A 23,308-nucleotide genomic window follows, 5' to 3' on the forward strand; every position below is an offset into this window, starting at 1 on the left:
TGGGAAAATCAGACCAAACACTCACCACAGAACATTTGCAAAATCCACAGATTGCAACACATAATGTAGGTTAATTGACTTTTGATTTAAACTTAAAATAAAAAGGTGAACAAAAGTCTATCCTGGCTACAGGATACTTCTCATTCCTTAGTTTTCATTAATTACTTTCTTTGAATGGCATTGTAATCATTCTATAAAGCTGGAACAAAACTTCTGTTTTTCATTTTTATTGGGTATCAATCTACTATTTCACCACATTTCCAATGTAATTCACAAAATATTTAACAACTGCACTTCTAATACGAATGCAATCAAACAACTGCTCAGCCATAAATTAGAACTTTACAAAGATGACTATGTTGTGTTTAGATCGAAACGGTCACAGAAGTTTTAATTTAACTTTGATATTGAGGATGCACAAACAGGAGGAATACTAGAAAGACACTTCAATATAAGACAGTGCACTCCAACATCACCACTGTTACCTCAGTAATAAACATGCAGCTGAACTTGTGGATGTTTTAACAAAAAACTGGACATTTCGTGCTTTGTAAAGGCAGAATATGTGGCATTTAACTGTGAAGCTGCATCTAATAATTATCACATCGTTCGGCATTGTCAGAGCACCTGGAAGCTGTGTGCTGCTCTGGTCTGATTGCATTACTGCGAGATGATGTGGTTTAATCCAAGCTGCACAGGGAACAGCGGACCAAAACAGAACGGTAGGTTACAGTTAGATATATAGGAACATAAACAAGCACAGAAGCGGACCGGTTTGTGACTCCAGCCACGTGTTTGTTAATTTTGAACTGACGTTAGCTAATGATCTGATGCCAGCTAGCTAGCTAGCCCCTGAGCCAGCTAGCTAGCAACTAGCACGATGCTTGCTAGCATTGATACTCAACAGCTAATGGCTTCTCCGCAGCTGGTCTTGAGCAGAACCACTCACCAGATACGGGATCCGTGTTGCTCTCGTCACCTCCAGGTTTCCGTTACTGGCTATATATTCTGTCTCGTAGCTCAACAATAACTCAATAGACTCCGCTTGGCGACATTACGCCTCGGCTTTCTGTGCCAGGATAAAGAGAAAGCGATTGTCCTCCTTGCTAATGTCTTCCGTCTTCGCCGTCAAGGGATCTCTTTTCCCTTTTTTCCTGGACTGTGAACCGTTAGGACTTGTTCAAACAAAAAAAACATCGTCGTCTTATTCGGCACTAGCCGGCTTGGTGTGTACCGAAGAGCGATGCTTGATTCAGAACCGCCTCCATTATCTTTATTTGCGCATTTACGGACAATGTGCCCGAAATTGTGCGCACGTTACACAACTATCGGCTCACAACCAATAACAAGGTGCAGGGACTCCAGAAGAGCCCGCCCCCTCCCCGCTTCGTGGCTGTCCCCGCTGCAGCCGGACGGGGCGGTATCATGGACGCGCCGCGGTGGAGTCCCTGCAGCTGCTCCTGTTCAGGCTCAGGCGGTGCTGCTCGTGCTGACAGTAACTGCGCCGATCTGTGAAGTCCTCAGCGGGGTTTCGGTGCTCCCATTTGCAGTTTCACTACCTCTGTGCTGCTGCTGCTGCACAAGTAACATCAAAGTTATGTGGGCACTCGAGCAGACATGCCTGCACCTCAGCCCTGGTTGGTATTTAAAGGGTTAATAAGTTCCATACAACCATTTTGTGTGCAAGACTTGCTACAAAATGGCGCCACCTCTTCTTGTGCTGGTCCACTAGAAAACCCCTTTGGCCGAGGAGGCTCACAAGAACCAGTTCCCATGGGAGGGGGGAACACATTGCTGTAGAAAAGAAAAGAAAAAAAATTCCCAAAACCTGCATGGATGATCAGTAACTTGTGGACATGTTTGATATTCTGTGACCAGTCTTTGCCTCTGGTACTGGTGCACTCATGTACCTGTCATGCTATTTGTGCTTTTACCTCAGATTGTGTATATAGGCAATAATTTATTAGATTCAATTGAATATGTACTACAGAATTATGCAAATCAGTATGAAACCCCTCTCTGACCAAGTATAACCCATTTAAACACTCAAATTTTAAATCCCTCACCCAAAGGAGCAAGGGGGAAAAAGGTCCACTGATAGAACTGATCAGTTCTTTTTTTTTCCTTTAGAGTCCATCCATGTATTGGAGCTTGCAATAAAATAAACAGGTCTGGACTATCTGATGACATAATCCGAGTGCATCCGTAATATCAAGGTTTGCTCCATGAATGCTTCTCTTGGCCTGTAGCCTATAATACTGTGAGGGGCTATTTTGTCTTATATGGCATTAATACATTTGCAGAATAAAAATGCATCAAAGTTACATTGACTGCACAAGCTGTACACTGAACTTGCCTGCAATGGTAGAAATCCCACACTCACTCTACAGCTCTTGCCTGCTGTCAGTGTAACTTCACATGTGACCAGTCAGCCTGAAAGAAGTAGTCTCTGCAAGATTCAATGTTTCATCTGGGGATATGTTTGGGGGGAAAAAATAGTTGAACTAGGACATATGAGCAATGTCCAAAGGCAAAAGTGATTGCAGCTGCTCCCTAACAGACATGCAAACAGGTCAAAAAGAAAAGGCAAGATGGTAAAAGGATCAAAAAGAGGCAATAATGTTGACTTTCAGACTCTCTAGAAAATCTTTCATTGTGTTGCATTTGTTTGTACGCATTCAAAATGAGGGAAGTACCAAGGGAGCTTGGGAGGGAAATGTGAACCTTGCCTGTTGTCTCACTTCTACACATCTGGCCAAAAGAGGGCAGGGTTGTCGTATTGTCGGTGTTGGAAATCTACAGTTTTTGGAGTTCTAGACCTCGCCCCAATTCCGACATTGATGGACCGCATGGGGAATAGGTGGTGGTGGGAAGGTCAAACAATCATTGAGTGTCTGCTCACCATATTAGCCCTCTTAAGCCCAAAAGTTTTACATTAAAGGAGGATTTCCTAATCAATGTGAGTTACAAAAGTGAGCAATCAGCTGTTGATCAATGATTAGGTACTATGAGAGTAAGTAATGTGGAGCAAACTACAAACAACACTGGAATGTGAGGCACTTCTGGCCGAGAGGTCACACTTGGTATTGCAGCATCATGTGGCGCTCACCAGCCTAAAAAGTCTTTCCCTGTTCACTGCCGTCAGAAAATAATCAGCAAAAAAATAATAAATACATTTTCTGAGCATGACAAGGACTTCAGTTTTTTTTTCAGTTTGATCCATTTAGTGCAATAAAATGTTTAATTGTTTTATACCATTTATGTTTGCAGTGGCTCATCAGAAAATCAGCTGCTTTGGCTGGAGGAAGTCTCCAACATGAATGCTCTCAACCCCCTCATTGAGAGAAGGACACTGATGCACATGCTCTCTGAGCCAGGAGACCATTTCGGCATATCTGTCTGGTGAGCGAGTTTAATAGGAAGAAGTTGGTCACCATGTTGGCATGTACTACATGGTTCCTCTTAAAGTATCGATTGGTAAATACTTGTCTACACTGAACACTGTACGTGTAGATGAAAGATAACATGACAGATCTTCAGAAGTGAAGCCAAAGTATGGGCACTGCCATCTTGCACTTAGTTATGTCATTTGCAGCCTGAGTCTGAACAAGAGTGATTGGGTTGGAGAAATGGTATCAAAATGAGCTCAAGATAAACAAATGGCACAATCAACCTGTCAGAAAAAAGTACTGACACCGCTCAGCCATAACAATAGAAGGTCTACGTAATACTGTGCAGGTCCCCATAGTGTGCCAAAATGGCTTTGGTCTGTCGGGGCATGAACATAGAACCTCTAGGGGTGTCATGTGGTTTGGGGCACTGGGATGTTGGATCCTTTTTCCTGTCGGGTGCAAGGTTGGGCCTCCATAGATCTGGCACATTTTGCCGCATCCTGATGACGCTCAATTGGATTGGCATCTTGGCTGTTTGGAGGTTAAGTCAATGCTTTGGCCTCTTGGTCGTGCTCCCTAAGCTATTATTTAGAAGTTTTCAGGGAGTGGCAAGCCACACTGTCCTTTTGGTGGGAGGTCAATACTGGGGGCCTCAGGTGCTTGTCATGGGGAGAATGTTTGGTTTACAATGTTTAAGCAGGTGATACGTGTCACATCCACAAGGGTTAAAGTATCCTTGAACAACATTTAAATGTAATGAGATGATCACCTGTCAGTAGGTTTAAAGTTGCAGTGCAAGACAGTCTGTGAGCTCACATTTTGACCAAGCAGGAGGCAAGACACCAATATCATGTTTCCACCCCGTCACCACAGTGCATCCTCTGACACAGTTTAGAGTGGGCGCTAAACTCCTTTCCTATTGTAATGTTTTTAACTTTTAAGCTCACCTGAGTGTTCTACTTTCCCCAGGATTTAGTGCTTTCTTTCTTAACTTGGGTTACTGAATCCAAGTTCTTCACCACATAGACATTACTCGGACATGTAGCACCCTCTAAAACACTGTTGCCAAACAAAAATACCATTCCAAAATACCCAGATCCACATAGCCCCATCTCGCAGCCGATGGGACTTAAAGGATCCACTGCCAAACATCCTGGTGTCAGATGTCATAGGACACCTCCAGTGGTCATGTGTCCTTAAAATGATGGGCTACAACTGTCTTGCTGGCATGTACAAAATGTAAGGCGGGTGGTTTTAATGTTGTGGCTGATCAGTATACATTTGGCAGTAACAGAACTATGAACCAGAAAGCGTCAGAAATTCCTCTGTATCACTCATAGCAGGCACCAAAGAGGGGAACCTCTGGGATGTCCAACCGTCGACCCACATTAGTTGGGGGGAAGCTGCTGAAGGACTGTGTGGTGGTTGCAGTGTCATAGACTGGTCTGGCCAGTGATTGATGAAAGACGACATGACAGTGCCTCAAAAATGAAGCCAAAATGTGACCTGCCGGAGCATGAACACAGGACCTCTAGGGGTGTCATGTGGTGTCTGGCACTGGAATATTGGTAGTGGATCCTGTGGGTTGCAAAGTGACATCTTGGGTGTTTGAAGGACAGGCCAGCGCCTTGGGCCCGTTTCCATGTTCATCAAGATGTTGCTGAGGAGTTTTATTTGATATTAACCTCTTAATAGTGACATGTGAAGAGATTCTTAAAGATGCTGTACCACTGAGTCTTGCCAAAATGTGCAGTGGACAAATTTTCCCTTGTAGTGAACATATCTGTTTGTAAAGACGGTTGACCTTACATGCACAGAGATAAGAATCATGACATATACAGATGTCATGCAACAGCAGACAGAGGAGTCATTAGGCAAGGTTCCTGTTTGGATGGCCAAACATTAATGGTAATTTCCTTATTCATAGACCAGTAATACACAGGTAATTATAGGATCTATTGACTTTGTACAGGTCTGTGTTATACTCAGAATCTAATTACCGACCACCTAATTATGCGAGACAGCAAATCACCTTTGCTGTTTCATGTTACCTAAATTTTCATCCTGAGTCCAACATATACGCACGGTAGTCGATCACGATATGGAAACCAAAGTATGTGGAACTAGGAAACATGCTAGGAAGGTATGCAATTAACTACTAAGAAAACTTTCCACTGCAGGAACCTGGGGTAGGCATGAGGTGGCAGTTTTAGGACCGGCCCTGGATTCTGCCATTTCTGTCCTTTGGTTTCGAATTGAGTCTAGGACTTGATGGATTTGGCCAAAACGTGAACTCGGACTGCGTTAAAATCACAACAAATGGCGGTTATTAGACACAAGTCAAGTTCTACGATAACATAGAAAAATGGAGTTTGCTGCTTTTACCCTTATGGCGAATTCTATGTTTGAGATTGCAATATTACAAAGATGACTGCTACTTGATGAGAACATCCAGAGGGCAGACAATGACTCTCTGAGTGTAACCAATCAAGGTGAGAACTGCATAGTAATGTTTAAGGACTGGTCAGAAGTGCCTATTGAGGAGATGGTACTTTTTATTCTCTCCAGAGAGAGAGCCCACAAGTTCCTGCAGTTGAAAATTGTCTAATAATACACAGGTGTCACTTTCCAGATGACAAACAAAACTCTTCACTCTTGTCTACCTTACTAATCCCTTTGTGACACACGAGTTCTGATGGAAATATGGAGACGCAGGTTAAATCCTCCTGACCTACACAATCAATGTTTAACAGAAGTACAGCCTGTATGATTTCCCAACAAATATTTGAAGAAGCATTGGTGAAACTTACTTATTTGGTGTAAAGACCTACCAAACTTTACAGCAAGACATAAAAAGTTACCTTCCTGCATGTTTTTGGCAAACTCTTTCTGGTGTGGTTCTGCAAACAGTCACTCACTAGCCATCCTAACAGCAGTTGGTCTTCCTATGACCCGTTCACAAGGACAGGATCCCATGTGTCACATCTGTTCAAGATTTCCATCCCCAGAGGTGAAATCCAAATTGCCATTATAAGTAGCTGGGTCTTCATTTCATCTTGGAAGCAATGCAGAAGTGTTTCCAAAGAGGTTTATAACATATAGATGTGTACAAAGCGATGAGTTGGTTGGATATAGATGTGATGAGAAGAAGGCTGGGAGACAGAAAGTGTTACTCAGAAATGTCTTGGAAAAAAAAAAAACAGCCATTGTTGACCACTCTGTCCAAGAACTAATCAGAAAGACTGCATGGAAAATATAAAACGCATCCTGGAATCAATCAGAAAACACAGAAGTCCATCCAGCACGGTCTAGGTATACAATATGCGAGTCATGCTTATAGAATGAAGCTATAAAGGAATAGCAGTCTTTTTCCCTGGCTTGTTCAGGGAGATGTATTTAGTGACCGACAGTTGAAATTCACAGCTTAGCGATTTAGCCTAGTGCTGGTGTCTGTCGTTAACAGCTGTTGCAGCTTCCACTTCAGAAATCTTTTCAGGGTGTTCTGAAAACTGTCTTTTTGACTCTGCATAGATTAAGTAAAGTGCTAGTGGGGCCTAATGTATAAAGGGCAAGAAGCCTGCCCTCTGGATGCAACAATGGGACCAAGGAAGTAATCAATGGTAAACAAGATACACAGTTAACAGAAATGCACTGGAGACATTTCACATGCATGCTAATACATGTTACAAGGAAGGGCGAGTTATGTGAGCACTCTGTGGATATTGCGATAATAGTAGTAAAACTTTGATTCACTGCATGATCTTGCCAGAGGGCTAGGGCACACACCCACTTCTGCTTTGCAGAGAAACCTGAAGATCCAGACATTTATATCCACACAAATTCAAGAAGTATTCAGGCCTACATTAACTTGCTTAAACTGGATTGCGCCATTCCACAAGTGAGATAATTAAATATAAACTACAATTTGAATTTTTAGATTCCTGCTTTAAGATGAGATTTGTCAGCTCACTGCAGGAGGTACTGGCTGCTAAGAGTTTACAACTTTTTCTTTGACTAAATAGCAGCAGTTGATGATTTTTCCAATCAGTCTAGCTGTCTTCCTAGTATGAGATTTGTCACCAGAAAATGTTTAAAAGTGATATATGAATGACATGACCTTTTATCTAGAACCACCAAAATGTGAACCCACTATCACCAACACTAACACTTAAGGGTACAGCCATATAATTTGGGGCTAATGATTGTCAAGCTCAAGTTTTTGACTTGATTTGGTATTTAATGTCCCACCTGTGATACCAGGACAGTGTTATGAAAGCAGATCATGTTATCTGTGATTCTGCCCATCACACATGCATAGTATTAACTTCATACAGAGGATAAGAACTGACTTTTTTTGAAGTATAAAATTTTATTTCAGCAATTAAATGGGCATGTCTCCAAATCAGTCTTTAAGAGTGACTCCTTAAGAATAAGGTTTTCTTGTCCACAATTGTACTGTGGTTGGCAATCAAGACAGACAGGCCACTGGATCTCCTACAGCATTGCCAGCTCTCTGACCACATGCAGATAAATAACAGAGTTGCATCAGTAGGAGGAACTACAGACACTGAATACTATTATTTAAAATGTGTAACATTTTTAATAGAAAGGCATAAATGTCATCACTGATCACGGCTCTTAAAATGGTGTGATATTATTTCGGTATGTTGTAATTAACCAACTGCAGTATGAAAGAGAAGTCAATAAAAGTAAAATGAGGACTTTAGAAACCAGAATGCTCTTCTGAGAAGCCATAATATTAAAAGATAAAAAGGTGGGACAGACAGGTAAGTAAAAATTGTGTGCCAACAACAAATGCTGCCTACATACTCCCACATTTTCCCTCAGTTTCTATGTCGCCGTCAAGTATAATTGAAATTATAAACCTAGATGACACATTGAAGGAACAAAAATATACACCTATAGCCAAATAGGAGTAAAAAAATGGAGTCACAGCAAAACTAAGAGGACATTAAATCATTTGTACAATTTTAATGGCACAGTCAATCTAAAGTGTGACAATGCTATCCTTTCAAAATCGAGAAATACACACGACAGATTTAAAGTACTCTCAAAAATCCCATTATTCTATGTAAAACAGGATGAAAAATGCAGCAACGTGATTTACAGTAACAGCATTACATCAACAGTAGCCATTGAAAAATACATCAAAAAGCAACTTATTTACCCTACCTAGTTAAGTGGTGGGACATTCACGTTAGCTGCACCATATGACATGGGAGAACACCGGGTTTAAATGTGCATTTTACCCATGACAAAGTTGTGTCCTTTTTTATTGTTCATTTGGCATTTGCTTAATTGTTTTCTGAGCCATGAGAAGTCTGGTGTTGAAGAAACATCTCCAAGCACGAAAATGTCTCAGTGCACTCGGTGCATTCGTAAAGAACCTCTGAGGAATTTTTTTTGTCATGTTGAGTTTGGTCCATATAGTCATCCTCTATGTCCTCTGCATTATCCTTTTCCAAGGCAGGGTCCCCACTCATATCAGTGCCATGAGATGCCTGACCAACATTATCTTCTTGTCCCGTGGTTGGGTGCTTTTGAAGATGAAGCTCAAGGGACGAGGAAGTCCTAAACTGAGCTGGACACTGAGGACACTTGTTGGGTTCCTTTTTGTGATAGCGCAAGTGCCGTTGGTACACACATAACAACCCAAATCTCTTTCCGCACTCCTGACACTTGTAGTTAACTCGACCTGCTTTTCCTGATTGCTTCTCTTTTGCTTGCTGTTCTGGTGACGCTACTTGCTCGTTGTCAGAGGAGCTTTTGGTGTTCTCCTCAACAAGACCTGTGATTTTATCATCATCAAGAGATCTAGGAAGAGGCCCATTTGAAGATGCATATAAGTGCTTCAAAACTGGTTTCTTGTCCAGTTCAGCTTTGTGGTACATGACTACATGCCTTCTCAAATCACAGCGCTGAGGAAAATGTCTACCACAAAACACACAGGTGTGCATTGTGCCTTTATGGTATCTCATATGCCGAGATAAACTACTAGAATGATTGAAGACACGATGGCAGTGTTTGCAGGGATGCAGCTTTCCATTTGGATTACTGGCTCTTTTACGCTTGCCTTTTGGTGGCACCCTTCGCTTAAAAGTTCTTTGGGATTCTTGATTCAGCTGATCTATTTCCTCCTGAGTCTGATGTGTGAGATGATGCTCCTTTAGAGCTGCCAACTTTTGGAAACGATCTCCACACAAACCACATCTGTATGGTGTGAAAGAGTATTCAGCATCAATCTCACTGCTATTGTCCCTAAAGATTTTGCTGTCCCCATTCTTAATATCAGCAGATGTTCCATTGCTGTGGCAGTTTTCAAGTTGAATGTCATCAAAGTTCTTAGTATTCACTTCAATTTCTATTTCAGGTGCAATGAAAGCATCGGGCTCTTTTCCCTTGCAATGATACAGTGAATGTGTCTGGAAATCTGACATCCAAAAAAAATTCAATTTGCATTTCCTACAAGGATATGTTTTCTCCTGCTTTTTTTCCTGCTTAACCTCTGATTTACCCAAAGCTGTAGCCTTGGTCGAGGGGTGATTTTCTTTTTGATGAGCATTCAGTGCATCCACTTTCAGGAATCGTTTACCACACTGACCACAGCAGTGAAATCTTTCATTGACATGGTCTTGGAGGTGTTTCTTAAGGTCCTGTCTATCCTCAAAGATCTTACAGCACAAAGTGCACTTGTAACCTCGCTCTGTGTTTCGATACTGCTGGTGACGATGTAAACTCTGCAGACTGTTGAAGGATCTGTTGCATATTTCACAACGGTAATGGCCCTGGCGAGACTTGTCCAAGTTTGAGTCTGATGGCCTTGGCCTGAACACATCTCTGTAAGGAGAAGGCTGCAGCTTTGGAGTTGGAGATACTGGTTTGACTGGTGATGAAAAATGTGACGGCAACACTCCAGGAGATAATGGTTTCACAGAAGAATGAGACTGCGCTAAACCATTTACAACTGTCAGTGTGCCATTTTCTTGTAGCACATATTCTCGAGGGATTTCAAATCCATTGGATGAGCCATCAAAGGAAAACGATTCCAAAGGTCCATGAATGGCCATGTGGGCCAACACATTAGAGTACTGACTGAACCCATCACCACACTCAGTGCAGATGAAGGTGCATGCTTCTCCACCCAACTGTGCTGAACCAACACTGTTCACTGATCTCTGCTTTTCCATGATGAAATGGTTTTGTCCGTGTGCTGATGGCATCACTTTTCCACCTGCAAGTACTTGTAAAACTTTATCCAGACATCGATAACACTGGTCTCCATGTGGCAATTCTTATCTTCACTCAACACGTTGGCCTTCAGAACACATCCTTCTGTGTCCATTCCTCTGGTTTTCCATCTCGTGTTAGCACCTGGAGGGATAGGAAAAATGGAATTAGAATCAAACCACTGATCCTTATGTTTGCAATTTTAGGAAAAGCATGGCTGTTTGCATGCCAGTGCACCTTTGATCAATCAATTCCTTGAATTAATAATTAATAAGCTGATGACTGAGCAGATTCCAAATATTTGAGTTTGAACATCACTTACTCCACTGGTCCTTAAAGCATTGTAAAGCTAGTTTCATTCCTCATTTTGATGGATCATGGTACCTTTCCTGACAAACAGGGGCACATCAATCGGAGACTCCAGAATGATACTGGCACCAGTACAGACTTTTTATAGCAGATCAAGTATTGGCCATGACGCAACAGATCCACATTTAATCATGTTTCTTTACAAAGTTCAATGTTTCCACTCGTAATTGTATTTATTCATACATGAACGTCATTGACTCAACATTTAGTGCAGTTCTTGGTTTTAATTAACCTGACAACAAATATAGTCCAAGTTCAGTTAATACCTACAGACATGTCAACAATAACGAAAAAAATAAAATAAAAATACGGCACTAGTACCAGCACATATAGGGCACACCGTATCAGAATAAAGAGAGAAAAAGCTCGGCTGGTGCTTCATGCACTGGGTGTCAGCAAAGGCTTTTTGGGAAAAGAACGTCAGTAATTGAGCTACTTTTAATTACTAATGTTGAACTTACAGCAAGTTAAAGCTGCTGTCCGGAGTTTGCATCGCAGCGTCTCCCAAAACACTGGTGGTCCCACCCTCCCTCCCTCTGATTTCGCCCCTTTATTTGTGCACGCGCGCAGTACATGAGAGAAGTGCCCGGAGTGCTGCAGCATCTTGCCTGTTTTGCTGTTTTCCCCTCTTCTACATTTAGTACATTTAGTAAATAATAAAGGAATTACGTTAGAATGCTGTATTGAGTCTAACTTGTCCTAATACCAAAATAACATGAATCTGCTAGGACGAACGAGTAAAGTTTCAATATGTGATTACACTCGTGTATCCCTCTCAATGACGTTGTTTATCAAACTTAGTGCATTTACGCGTGTATATGTGTTACATTGTTTATTTATTTCTATCTAGAGTTCAGAATTGCATGACTCCTCTGACGAAGAGTATGTCCCAGACGCCCCAACATCTTCCTCCAGAGGTCGGGCATCTAAACGAAGCCGTCAGCCGGGCGATGGAGGGCCGTGGTCGGGGAGCGACGCGAGCACCCCGAGCCAAAAAACGTCCTGCAGTCTCTTGGCCTGACAAGCCGTGGGATTGGTAACTTTTCTGGAAGTTGCTGAGCCCTGATGCTCTCTCCTCCACAAGCAAAACAAATGTGCGCGCGGTTGCGTAGTGCGTAGCTCGCCCACCTCTGCATGGGCTTGCTTGCTGTGCGCGTAACCGTTGATTGACAGCATGACAAAGCTGAAGCTCGAACTTGATTGGTCGGCAGCAACCGGCGCTTTTTGGAATAACATGGGGGTCTATGAGAGAAAGGCGGAGCTCAGGAATAAATTTTCATATCGCGTTATTCTAACTTTATATTATAGTATCGAACTAGACTAACACATTTAAGCTTTGTTAAAAAAATGATACATAGATTGAAAACAAACGGAAACTCCGGACAGCAGCTTTAAGTTATTGCACCCACGAACCTTTGCTATAGAGAAGAAATACAACAGTGATGAAAATCAGAACAGTAAGAAATTTGCAGTGCTTTATCATTGCAGTTAAAAAGAAAGATACTGAAGGCACTTAAAGAGAAAATTTAAGTTGCAGATTGAAACATCAGTGTGTGCAACATCATCTACAGCTCCAGTGTTTCCCCTGGGTTGAAATGGCTGTGAGGTGATGGGGTCACTTTCAGCTGAAAGTTGTTGAAGGGGGGGGGGGTGTGCGGGAATTATATATACTATCGGGCCGTCTCCGCCGCAGCTGCGCACCACTCCCCCACCCCCCCGCGGACGGTCTCGTCAGTCCGGCGGGTTTTTTTTTTTTTTTTGCCGTGGAGCGGTGAGGCGGCAATGTCGGCAGAATTTTAATGAGGCGGTGGCCTATACCGACGAGGCGGGCCGCCTTGCTGGTTATATGGGAGGGGAAACACTGAGCTCAACCCGTTATTGGCTCACAACAAAATTTCAAGCTCCATTATAGGATGTTACTTCCTGAAATCCCCTTTGGAGTTGCAATTACCTTCCTGGACTTGTTAAAGGAGACAAATGAGTGGAAGCACTTGTCCAAGATGACGTTTCAGCATGAAGAACATATTCTACATGCTGCTGTGCACAACACTTCTGAGCAAAACCTTACTGCTTCTCGTCCTTGACTTCCCAGAGCAAAAATTAGATGTGTGAGCCTTTGGGGAGTTCTTTGGTAACAACACTATGGGAGATGTAGCAGGCGGACGTAAGGGCCAATAATGTGGGGTTCCCATGGAAGGTTCTGAAAGGCTGGTGGCTTGTGACTTGGTTCTTACTTTTTACAGGATACAGCAGCTTCTCACAGACAGGGCTAAAGCAACGTCTGAATGCGATCATTCCTGAGGTAGACAGGCAGAACATAATTTCTGGTGAATTTGAATCTTCCCACTGTGACAGCATATACAAATCAAATCACAGTGAAAGTCTGTCAGTGACTACTTCAGTTACAACTCTTATGATGAATTATAAAAGGTGTAGATGGCAGACAATGTCCTCCCAGTCTCTCCTCACAAACAAGCATATATTTGAAGCAACATTTGGTTTCCTGGCACATGTGCAGTTGGTACGCTTGTAATGCGGACAGTCCACAAACTTGCAAATTTTAGGCCGCCGGCAGTTCTCAGCAAGTGGGGTTCAAGCTGATCTTTGTGAAATAACCAAAATGCACAATTGTTCTTTTTGACAAAGGCACGCATTACAACAATTCAATCAAAGAAAATTAAGAGTTATAGGAGTCATGGGAAACTCAAGACTGCCATGATATACAAGGTCTTTACAAGTGTATGCAAACTTTTACTTACAGGTTTATATAGTTTTGGATTACACTGACGACTTTCATTTGGAATTACCTATTTGCAATAATCCACAAAGTACAAAATCTTCTTCAGTCACTGGGTTCATCAGTATGAATGAGAAAGTACCCAGGTAAAATGCTTCACGGAGCAGGCTGTGCTTGTAGACTCCTAACTACCGGTGCACATCTGTCCTGCCTGCTCAAAACTCGATCCAGGTTTTGTTCCTGCTCCCCCACCTTTTCTCTGTCAGTGAACAGCCACATATCTGTGCACACACACACACACACACACACACACACACACACACACACACACACACACACACACACACACACACACACTCAGAGATGATCTCAGCAGTCAAGGACAGAATGTACAAAAACCCGAGTCTGAGGATGGCTTGGAGCTTGACCAACCTCCTCTCAATTGTGTAGCTGAACAATCGGCACAGAGTGAGGACGTTATTTTCAAACCATTGTTTCACAGAACCGCAAATACCAGGTGATGTAGATCTGATCATCTTAACAGATTTTTCATTGAGTCAGGACTGCCAGCACAGTGAATCTGTGTAACCAGCTTTACAGCACCGTCATGTCTTCAATAGATTCAGCAAATAAACTATATTGTAAAATTTTTTGACACTTCTGAAAGTCAGAAAATTTTCAGAAAATAGCATGGACAAAAAGGGCAGAGTGAGCTGGTTAGATGAGTAGCTGCAGGCAATAGTTCTGCCTCTGCACTGCAGTAAAATCCAAACCAGCATACCCCAAACATAACATCAACGTGACAAGATTCATTTTACCTTGCTGGGCCATGGCAAGCAATCGAGTGCCAGCAAATTATAAATTGCTGTGGGTCTGATCAACTACCACCAAATCCTAGAGTAAAAGCTCTAATACTGTCCACTTGACCAACAATGATCAAGACAAAACAAGGTGTTTTACTCCTCTTCCAGGCATAAACATTCTAGTGTTGTTCCGATTCGATGCTGGCATCGGATTTCACGCCGATATTGCGCTATTTTAAGGTACCGGTATTGGCGAGTAAACAGACCAAATCACCAGTGCGACTATTAAATTACAATATCAGACCTTGTGAAAGGGCAGTCAGGCTCCGCTACTTTTGCTAATGCTGCTATGACAGGAAGTCAGTTCTTCTTCGCTGATTTGACAGGAATTTGCTGCAAGCGGTAGCTACAGTAAAGCATGTCGGCTGTTTGGCAGTATATTCACCTAGATCAACCAACAAGTAAGACTGCAAAATGTCAGATTTGCAAAAAGGGTGTTTCGAGAGGTGGCTCTCATGTTGGGGCATTTAACACGAGCAACTTGATAAAGCATTTGAAAGCGCACCACCCCGAAGAACACCAGAGAGTCATCAAAGCTAACACCAAATGACAGAAGCAACAAACTATAGAAGATTCTTTCACACGGAGAGAGAAGTTTCCCAAAGAGTCACAACGTGCCACCGGAATAAGCGATAAAATTGTGGAGTTTATTGTCTTGAGTGACCAGCCACTATCACTGGTCGAAAATGTGGGATTCCGCCGCTTAATGGAGTATATTGAGCCGCACTACAATTTGCCTGGTCACAAATACATTTCAGAAACAGCGCTCCCCAAACTGTACACGACAGTGAGTAAGTGCATTTCCGACAAACTTAAAGATGTTCCAGCTGTCAGCTTCACTACAGACATTTGGAGCAGTGACATTTCCTCGTTGTCTTTACTTAGCTTGACATCTCACTGGGTGCATATGGAGACGCCGTCATCTTTTACATGTCAGAGTGCCGTGTTGCATGCTAGCCAGTTCTGTGGATCACATACAGCCCTTGCCATTGCTGAGGCACTTGGGGAGATGCTCGATAAGTGGAAAATAAAGAACTCCAGTGTTCACGTTATTCTGCGAGACAACGCTAGCAACATGAAAAGAGTTTGGCGTGTCTAGTTTGGGATGTTTTGCCCACTCACTGCAGCTGGTGGTTCACAAGGGGTTGTTGTCACAGAGAAGCGTCAGTGACGCTGTGGCTAACTGCAGAAAAATAGTTGTCAGAGTGGGCTGAAGGGATATGGTTATGGTTATGGTCCTTGTGAAAAAACTATTTGCAAGTTGTCTTGAAGACATACAGAAAGATTTACACATGCCCAGCAAACGTCTTCAACAAGACGTTGCAACCAGATGGAACAGTACTTTCTATATGGTGGAGAGTGCATTGGAGCAGAAACGGCCAATTTCCGCATACGGAGCAGAATACGACCTCCCTGCGAGCCTGACTCCTAACCAGTGGTCTCTTTTGGAAAAAACTGTCCTTGTTTTGAGCCCATTCGAAGAGCTTATCAAAGAGATAAGCTGCGCTGCCTCATCTCTGTCTGAAGTCATCCCTTCTGTGACTGTTCTAAAATGGCTGCTTTCCCATGAGTGCCATGACAATTCAGGAATAAAAACCATGAAATCAACACTACTTGAAACAGTCAACAGACGATTTCAAGTTTTGAGCAAGAGCCCCTGTATGCAGTTGCCACTGTCCTGGACCCTCGTTTTAAAGACAGGTACAGTGTCTATTCAATTTTAGCTCATAATTAAATTTTATTCTAATTTCCATTCCATCCATCCATCCATTTTCCTCCGCTTATCCGGGGCCGGGTCACGGGGGCAGCAGGCGAAGCAGGTCGTTCCAGACGTCCCTCCCCCCAGCAACGCTTTCCAGCTCTTCCTGGGGGATCCCGAGGTGTTCCCAGGCCAGACGAGATATATAATCTCTCCAGCGAGTTCTGGGTCTGCCCCGGGGTCTCCTCCCAGACGGACGTGCTCGGAAAACCTCCAGAGGAAGTCTCCCTGGAGGCATCCGAATCAGGTGGCCAAACCACCTCAACTGGCTCCTTTCGATGCGAAGGAGCAGCGGCTCTACTCCGAGCTCCCTCCGGATGTCTGAGCTCCTCACCCTATCTCTAAGGCTGAGCCCAGCCACCCTACGGAGGAAGCTCATTTCGGCCACTTGTATCCGCGATCTTGTTCTTTCGGTCACTACCCAAAGCTCATGACCATAGGTGAGGGTTGGAACGTAGATGGACTGGTAAATCGAGAGCTTCGCCTTACGGCTCAGCTCCCTCTTCACCACGACGGTTCGGTACAACGCCCGCATTGCTGCCGACGCCGCACCAATCCGCCTGTCCATCTCTCGCTCCATTTTCCCATCCCTCGTGAACAAGATCCCGAGATACTTAAACTCCTTCGTTTGGGGAAGCAACTCCCCCCCAACCCGGAGGAAGCACTCCACCGGTTTCCGGCAGAGAACCATGGCCTCGGACTTGGAGGTGCTGATCCGCATCCCTGCCGCTTCACACTCGGCTGCAAACCGCTCCAGTGCGTGCCGGAGGTCACGGTCTGAGGATGCCAACAAAACCACATCATCCGCAAAAAGCAGAGAAGCGATCCTTATTCTAATTTGCCTGATGATAATTTGCTTTTTTTGTTAAGCCAACAATTTATTTTAAAATGTACAAATCACATAATTAAATATACTGTAATGTGTTAAATTCATGTAGTGCTTATTTTGTGACCACACTCTAAGAAGATTACGAGCAAACAAATCATAGGCAACATAGTACATTACAGCTGTATGGCTTTAAGCCTTTGAACACATATTGGGGGATAATCTTGCTCTTATTGTTTCTTAATTCTGTGTTTTGTTGCTTTTAGATACTTCTCCTGCACTGATCACATCAGAGATGCAAAGGAAGCCCTGACAAAAGAGATGGAAAAGACTGAGCCATCTGATACTGAGACCACCACAGAAAGCCCCAGGAAAAGTCCACGAATGGAGGCAGCCGCAGAACCCGAGACTCGCAACAGTAATCAGAGTGGGCTGAAGGGATATGGTTATGGTTATGGTCCTTGTGAAAAAACTATTTGCAAGTTGTTATTGCACTTTTTCATACTTGAATTATTACAATTCTCAATTTTTTTTGTTAGAGTAGACACTCTTATATGTTGATTTGAAACACTTGATATAAAGTTGAAGAAAATAGTATTATACGTGATATTAATGTTGCACAAACGTTAACTTTTTTATTTTTATAAAGTTACTGTCAAGTTGTTTATGACAGAATAAACAACATTCATTCAAATAATATACTGTCATATGTTTTTGTTTTTTATACTAGTTTTGAATCTTAAAATTGTCCAAAATGCAAAGGACATAAACAGGTTGAATGAGTTGTAGTATTTTTTTGTTCATACACCTTGGTATTGGTTAGGTATCGGTATCAGTGAGTATTCAAGCCCAAGTATCGGATCAGATCGGAAAGGAAAAAAATGGTATCGGAACAACACTAAAACATTCCAGTATATAACTGAGTACTCAACTTAGGGATGGAGTCCAGTATCAGCATCGGGTTCCGATACCAACGTAATTCATGGATCGGAAATTTCCGATCCAACCTGCAGAGATTTCCGATCCATGTCTGTGCTTTAATGTTGTCTGTTGACATGCCTCCACAAGTAATTCCCTGCTGGCTGCTTTGCTAGCTGTCTGCAAAATGTGAAATGGACTTCCTGAACGGAAGCATGTCTCAATGACACACGGACAAATGAGGCACGTCTCCTTTCAGTAAATCCATTCCACACTTTGCTAGCCGACGAGCATTGAGCAGCACTGTGGCTAGCCAGCTTTTCATCACATGTCAGCTGTGTGGAAATATGGTACGTACGAATGTATGCATGTGTGTCCCAAAAGGCAACTCGGCATAAGTATAAGCTCAGAAAAGAAAGTCAGAAAACAGGAAATCCTCTTAACAGGAAAAATCCCATCGTAAAAACAAATATGCAACTGTGAAGGTACGTGTCCACTCGATGCATTTTTCTTGCATGTAAACGTACCGCATCTGAAAATCGCTCGCATGGTGGGTGGTCACTAGCGGCCACTACATTGTCACCACAACTCTTTCAGCTTGACAGTCTGGCAGATGCGTCGAACCAACATGGTGGCTCGGCCGCAAATTTTCTCTTTTGTTTCAAAAACACTTAAGCAAAAAGTATTTCTGAAAGCTGGATTTCCGCACGCTGCATCAAATTTGCATAAAGCAGGAGTCCAGTCTACTTTATGCAAACGAGCTGACCCACTCCAGGAAGACAACAGATTGCAGAAAGAAATGCACGGCTTGCTGGTCCGTGCGTTTTGACGCATCTGCCAGATTGTGAAGCTGAAAGCTGTCATGTGACCACTTAGAGGCCCGCTAGTGACCACCCAAAATGCAGGCAATTTTCAGATGCGGTGCATTTACATGCGAGAAAAATGCATCTAAGGGTTTCAAATTGACTGTCAATATTTATTAAATCCATGACAGATACACATACGGTAAACTTCTCGAACACTACCTCTTTTGAAATAAAATGCAAAGTCCTGTGCCATCTGATGAGCACAAACTAAGTATACTGGCTCTTGTAGCATCAACAAATCATTATTATACTTGCCTGTAGAGAAGAGTTTATTACTGCCTCATATAAAACCAACAATAATGATAATAATAATATGACAGCAAACAGAGCAATCGGAATAGCATCTGTATCGGCAGATATCCAAATTTAGGTATCGGGATCAGATCAGAAGTGAAAAGATGTGGATCGATGCATCCCAAACTTAACTATCCATGAAGCATATTAACACAGAGATGTTCCTGAAAGAAGCGCTCAGTATCATCTAGGGCTGAGTACCGAACTTCGGTTCTTTAGTGGCACCGACCGAAATGTTTCGGTAGTAATGAGTATTAAAATAAGCCTTGGGGTTCCGGTTCCGGTCTCGAGCCTGATGGCAACTTAAGAATCGCGCTCCTCCTATTAGATTTTATAAATACCCCATAAGGTATAGAAATATCTAGGAATGACTTGACTACACATCACGAACGGGGTAAGATGATGGAAACACGAGAGAGAAGTAAAAGAATTGCCGCCGATGTGCTCGACACCGAAGACGAGCCACAAGCCACTGGCAGCTATGCTAATGCTAAAGATGGTGTCAGAAAATCAAAAGGCACTGACAAATCCAAAGTTAATTTGGAAATGATTCTCCAAGAAATACAGGAATTCAGACATGAAAACAAAGAGCATCTGGATGCATTGTATTAACTTCCATTGTTATGCAGATGACACACAATTGTATTTATCTATGAAGCCAGATGAAACTGATCAGTTAGCCAGACTGCAAGATTGTCTTAAGGACATTAAAACCTGGATGACTTTTAACTTCCTACTGCTAAATTCAGACAAAACTGAAGTCATTGTATTTGGCCCCAAACATCTTAGAAACTCGCTTTCAAAGCAAATAGTTACTCTGGATGGCATCACGTTGGCCTCCAATACTGATGTGAGGAATCTTGGAGTTATTTTTGACCAGGACATGTCCTTTAACTCACACATAAAGCAAGTCTGTAGGACTTCCTTTTTTCACCTGCGAAATATTGTAAAAATCAGGAACATCCTGATTTTCCTGAACAACCTGAACATCCTGTCTCAGAGTGATGCAGAAAAATTAGTTCATGCTTTTGTTACTTCCAGGCTTGACTATTGCAATTCCTTATTATCAGGCTGTCCAAATAGCTCTCTTAAACATCTACAGTTGATCCAAAACGCTGCTGCGAGAGTACTGACAGGAGTTAGCAAAAGAGATCATATTTCCCCTATACTTGCTTCTCTTCACTGACTTCTGTTAAATCCAGAATTTAATTTAAAATCCTTCTTCTGACATATAAAGCTCTTTATAACCAATCTCCATCATATCTTAAAGATCTGTTAGTACCATATTATCCTAGTAGAACTCTTCGCTCTCAAACTGCAGGCTTACTTGTTGTTCCTAGAATTTCTAAAAATAGAATGGGAGGCAGAGCCTTCAGTTATCAGGCGCCTCTCTTGTGGAACCTGCTCCCAGTTTGGGTTCGGGAGGCAGATACCCTCTCTATTTTTAAGACCAGGCTTAAAACGTTCCTTTTTGACAAATCTTATAGTTAGGGCTGACTGGGTGACCCAGAGGGGTTCGGCTTGTGTCTTCATTTGCACAGCTGACTCCCTCTTGGATGTCCCTTTGTTCTGCCCCTAGTCATGCTGCTATAGGCCTAGGCTGCTGGGGGATTTCTCTTGACGCACTGAGCCCAAACTAGGCCATTACTGGCCTACTCCTTATGATAATATCTTTAATTCATCCTGTGTTCTATGAAAAGTTGATTGCAGGTATTTTAAATATAATTATACTTGCCTATGTAGTGACAGAGGGCTTGAAAGAGTTTTGTTCTTCAAGATAAGGTATATCCAGGAAATTTTCGAGAATAAATGATTTGTTCTGTAATTTCTTGAATGAAAGTAGGTATGTTTATTCTAATAAATTCAGAAGTTCAGTGGGCACAATTCAGCCCTTGCAAGTTATCTAAAAAATGTGGAAGTTATTTTTCCAACTCCAGTTGTACACACCAGCATAAATATGCACACTATATATGCCTAACAGGTAATGTTCAGATTCGTGACGACCAAAAATGGCATAGTTTGAGTTTAAAATTGAGCATGATGCAGTGATTGCTAGAAGTTGGGACTTTGCATGGCTATAGTAAGAGGATAGATGAGTTTCTGTGCAAATTTGCAGATCTCTACCACCTGTGCTACATTGACTTCAGGGTCCTTGAAAATTAGGCACTTTTCATGGGGGGCAATGTTCAGCAGTCTATATCTCTCTAAATAATGTGCCTAGAGGGCTCCCCCTGTATAAGTTACAAGCCAGTCTGGTCTAGAGCAGGGGTCTCAAACTCGCGGCCCGCGGGACAATAGTTTGTGGCCCCCGTCTTAATATGAAAGATTTATGTTAGTGCGGTCCGCAAGTTTGATATGAATGACACTTTGCAGTGTTGTGCACAGAGCTGAACAAACCTACCAATCACAGTGGGGTATATGGCTCTTGAGGGCGGGACATCTGCCGGGCTTGTTGCGACCTCGCGACATTAGCTTACGTTGTTGCTTAGCGGGACAGACAAACAAGCAAGCAGGCTCAGCTACATCATAAATCACAGTGGTGGAAAGTATAACTTTAATTTCTTCCGTGGCTCTGTCAGTCTGTTCCTGTCTAATGTGTGGAATGAGCTGTTTAGCTGTTGTATGTTCCTCAACCAGCACTGAGGAAAGAGGAGGCAGAGAGGGAGACAGACTGAGACACAGCTGATGATCATGTTATGGTACGGTGGAACTGAATCCAGAGTGAGAGCTACGCAGAGCAGGCGGCATGCAGGTCGAAATTAAACAGGTTTTATTCACAGAATGAATACCAAGTTACTATAATGCCAACACTGGCCAGAAACTCACAACCGGAGAGGGAGGGGGGAGATAGGCTCCCGGAGGGGCGACAGTAGAGGGGGGAACGCGGCAGCGCTCACGGCGATCCGTGGAGCGCGGCCACGTCCTGCAACTCATCTCATTCATACATCACCTGCAGCGGCCGTGACAGATCAGACTGCAGGCAGGAAGATACTAAACCAGAGACAATTACAAAGACTAATGCTGTAAAAAAATAATCATTCATCACAATCATGATTTTTAGCTTCTAACCACTATAAGAGAACAACTGACCGTCGCCTTTAAAATTTAAAAATGCGCTCCCCCTTTAAAAGACGTAGCACACTTACGTGTGCTGTTTTCTCCGCTCAGAAAACAACATATGGACAAAATCAATCGCTTTCATATTGGACTAATCTGAAATGAGGACACTTTATCTGACTCGTTTTAAATAAGTAAATTTAAGTAAATTTTGCTCTCACAGTGGTCTGATCAATCAGCCACTGAGCAGCATGTACCATAGTCTAACCCTAACCCTACTGAACAAGAAGTTACAAGGCCAGGGGCAACTTGTCAGTGCTGCCTATGGCAACGTGAGAGCATTCTCCACAAAACTTGTGTTATGGAAAGCCCAGCTCTCGCAAACAAACCTTTGACATTTCCCAGCATGCAAGGCATTCGTGGATGCAGGCACACCATTCAGTGGTGAGAAGTATGTTGAGGTCATTTTGAAGCTACAGGAGGAATTTGATCACAGATTTGCTGGCTTCAAGATGCACAGAGCCACATTTCAAATGTTTGCTGACCCATTCTCCTTTGATGTGCAAGATGCCCCTCCTGTGCTTCAGATGGAGCTCATTGACCTGCAGTGCAATTCTGAACTCAAAGCCAAGTTCAGGGAGGTGAGTGGAAAAGCAGACAAGCTTGGACAATTTTTGAGAGAACTGACCCCCAGCTTCCCTGAGCTTTCCCGAATGTTCAAGCGGACCATGTGCCTTTTTGGGAGCACATACTTGTGCGAAAAGCTCTTCTCCACCTTGAACTTCAATAAGTCCAAGTACAGGTCCAGACTTACTGATGAGCATCTTCAAGCCCTACTGAGGGTCTCAACTGCTTCCTCCCTCAAGCCAAATGTGGCTCAGCTATGTGAGAAGAAGCGCTGCCAGGTCTCTAGCAGCAAGAAGTAGGCAAGAGAAGCCATGTTCAGAACAGTTCATGGTCAATGTTCCATTCATGTTCA

The 23,308-nt window shown here is 42.9% G+C and overlaps 2 protein-coding genes and 1 long non-coding RNA gene across 3 annotated transcripts in view; 1 reads left to right on the top strand and 2 right to left on the bottom strand.

The window, feature by feature from the left end:
* The window catches only part of znf1035 (zinc finger protein 1035), a 23,385-nt gene extending 21,918 nt beyond the window's left edge, over positions 1–1,467 (bottom strand). Inside the window, exon 1 of the mRNA XM_022209989.2 lies at positions 950–1,467. The gene's annotated coding sequence lies outside the window, so the exon portion shown is untranslated. The remainder of the gene's footprint in view (positions 1–949) is intronic.
* LOC127536604 (uncharacterized) lies at positions 499–17,891 on the top strand. Its single transcript, XR_007945695.1, has 3 exons — positions 499–722; positions 3,271–3,402; positions 17,461–17,891. It is a non-coding gene; the product is annotated as an uncharacterized LOC127536604 (long non-coding RNA).
* Positions 8,370–23,308, bottom strand: part of si:dkeyp-84f3.5 (uncharacterized protein LOC334144 homolog) — a 22,674-nt gene continuing 7,735 nt past the window's right edge. Inside the window, exon 2 of the mRNA XM_022209990.2 lies at positions 8,370–10,784. Within this exon, the coding sequence (XP_022065682.2) occupies positions 8,708–10,633 (1,926 nt within the window). The 5' untranslated portion in view covers positions 10,634–10,784 and the 3' untranslated portion in view covers positions 8,370–8,707. The remainder of the gene's footprint in view (positions 10,785–23,308) is intronic.

This window comes from Acanthochromis polyacanthus, chromosome 12 (assembly GCF_021347895.1).
Source record: "Acanthochromis polyacanthus isolate Apoly-LR-REF ecotype Palm Island chromosome 12, KAUST_Apoly_ChrSc, whole genome shotgun sequence".
In the NCBI taxonomy this organism is placed as follows: Eukaryota; Metazoa; Chordata; class Actinopteri; family Pomacentridae; genus Acanthochromis; species Acanthochromis polyacanthus.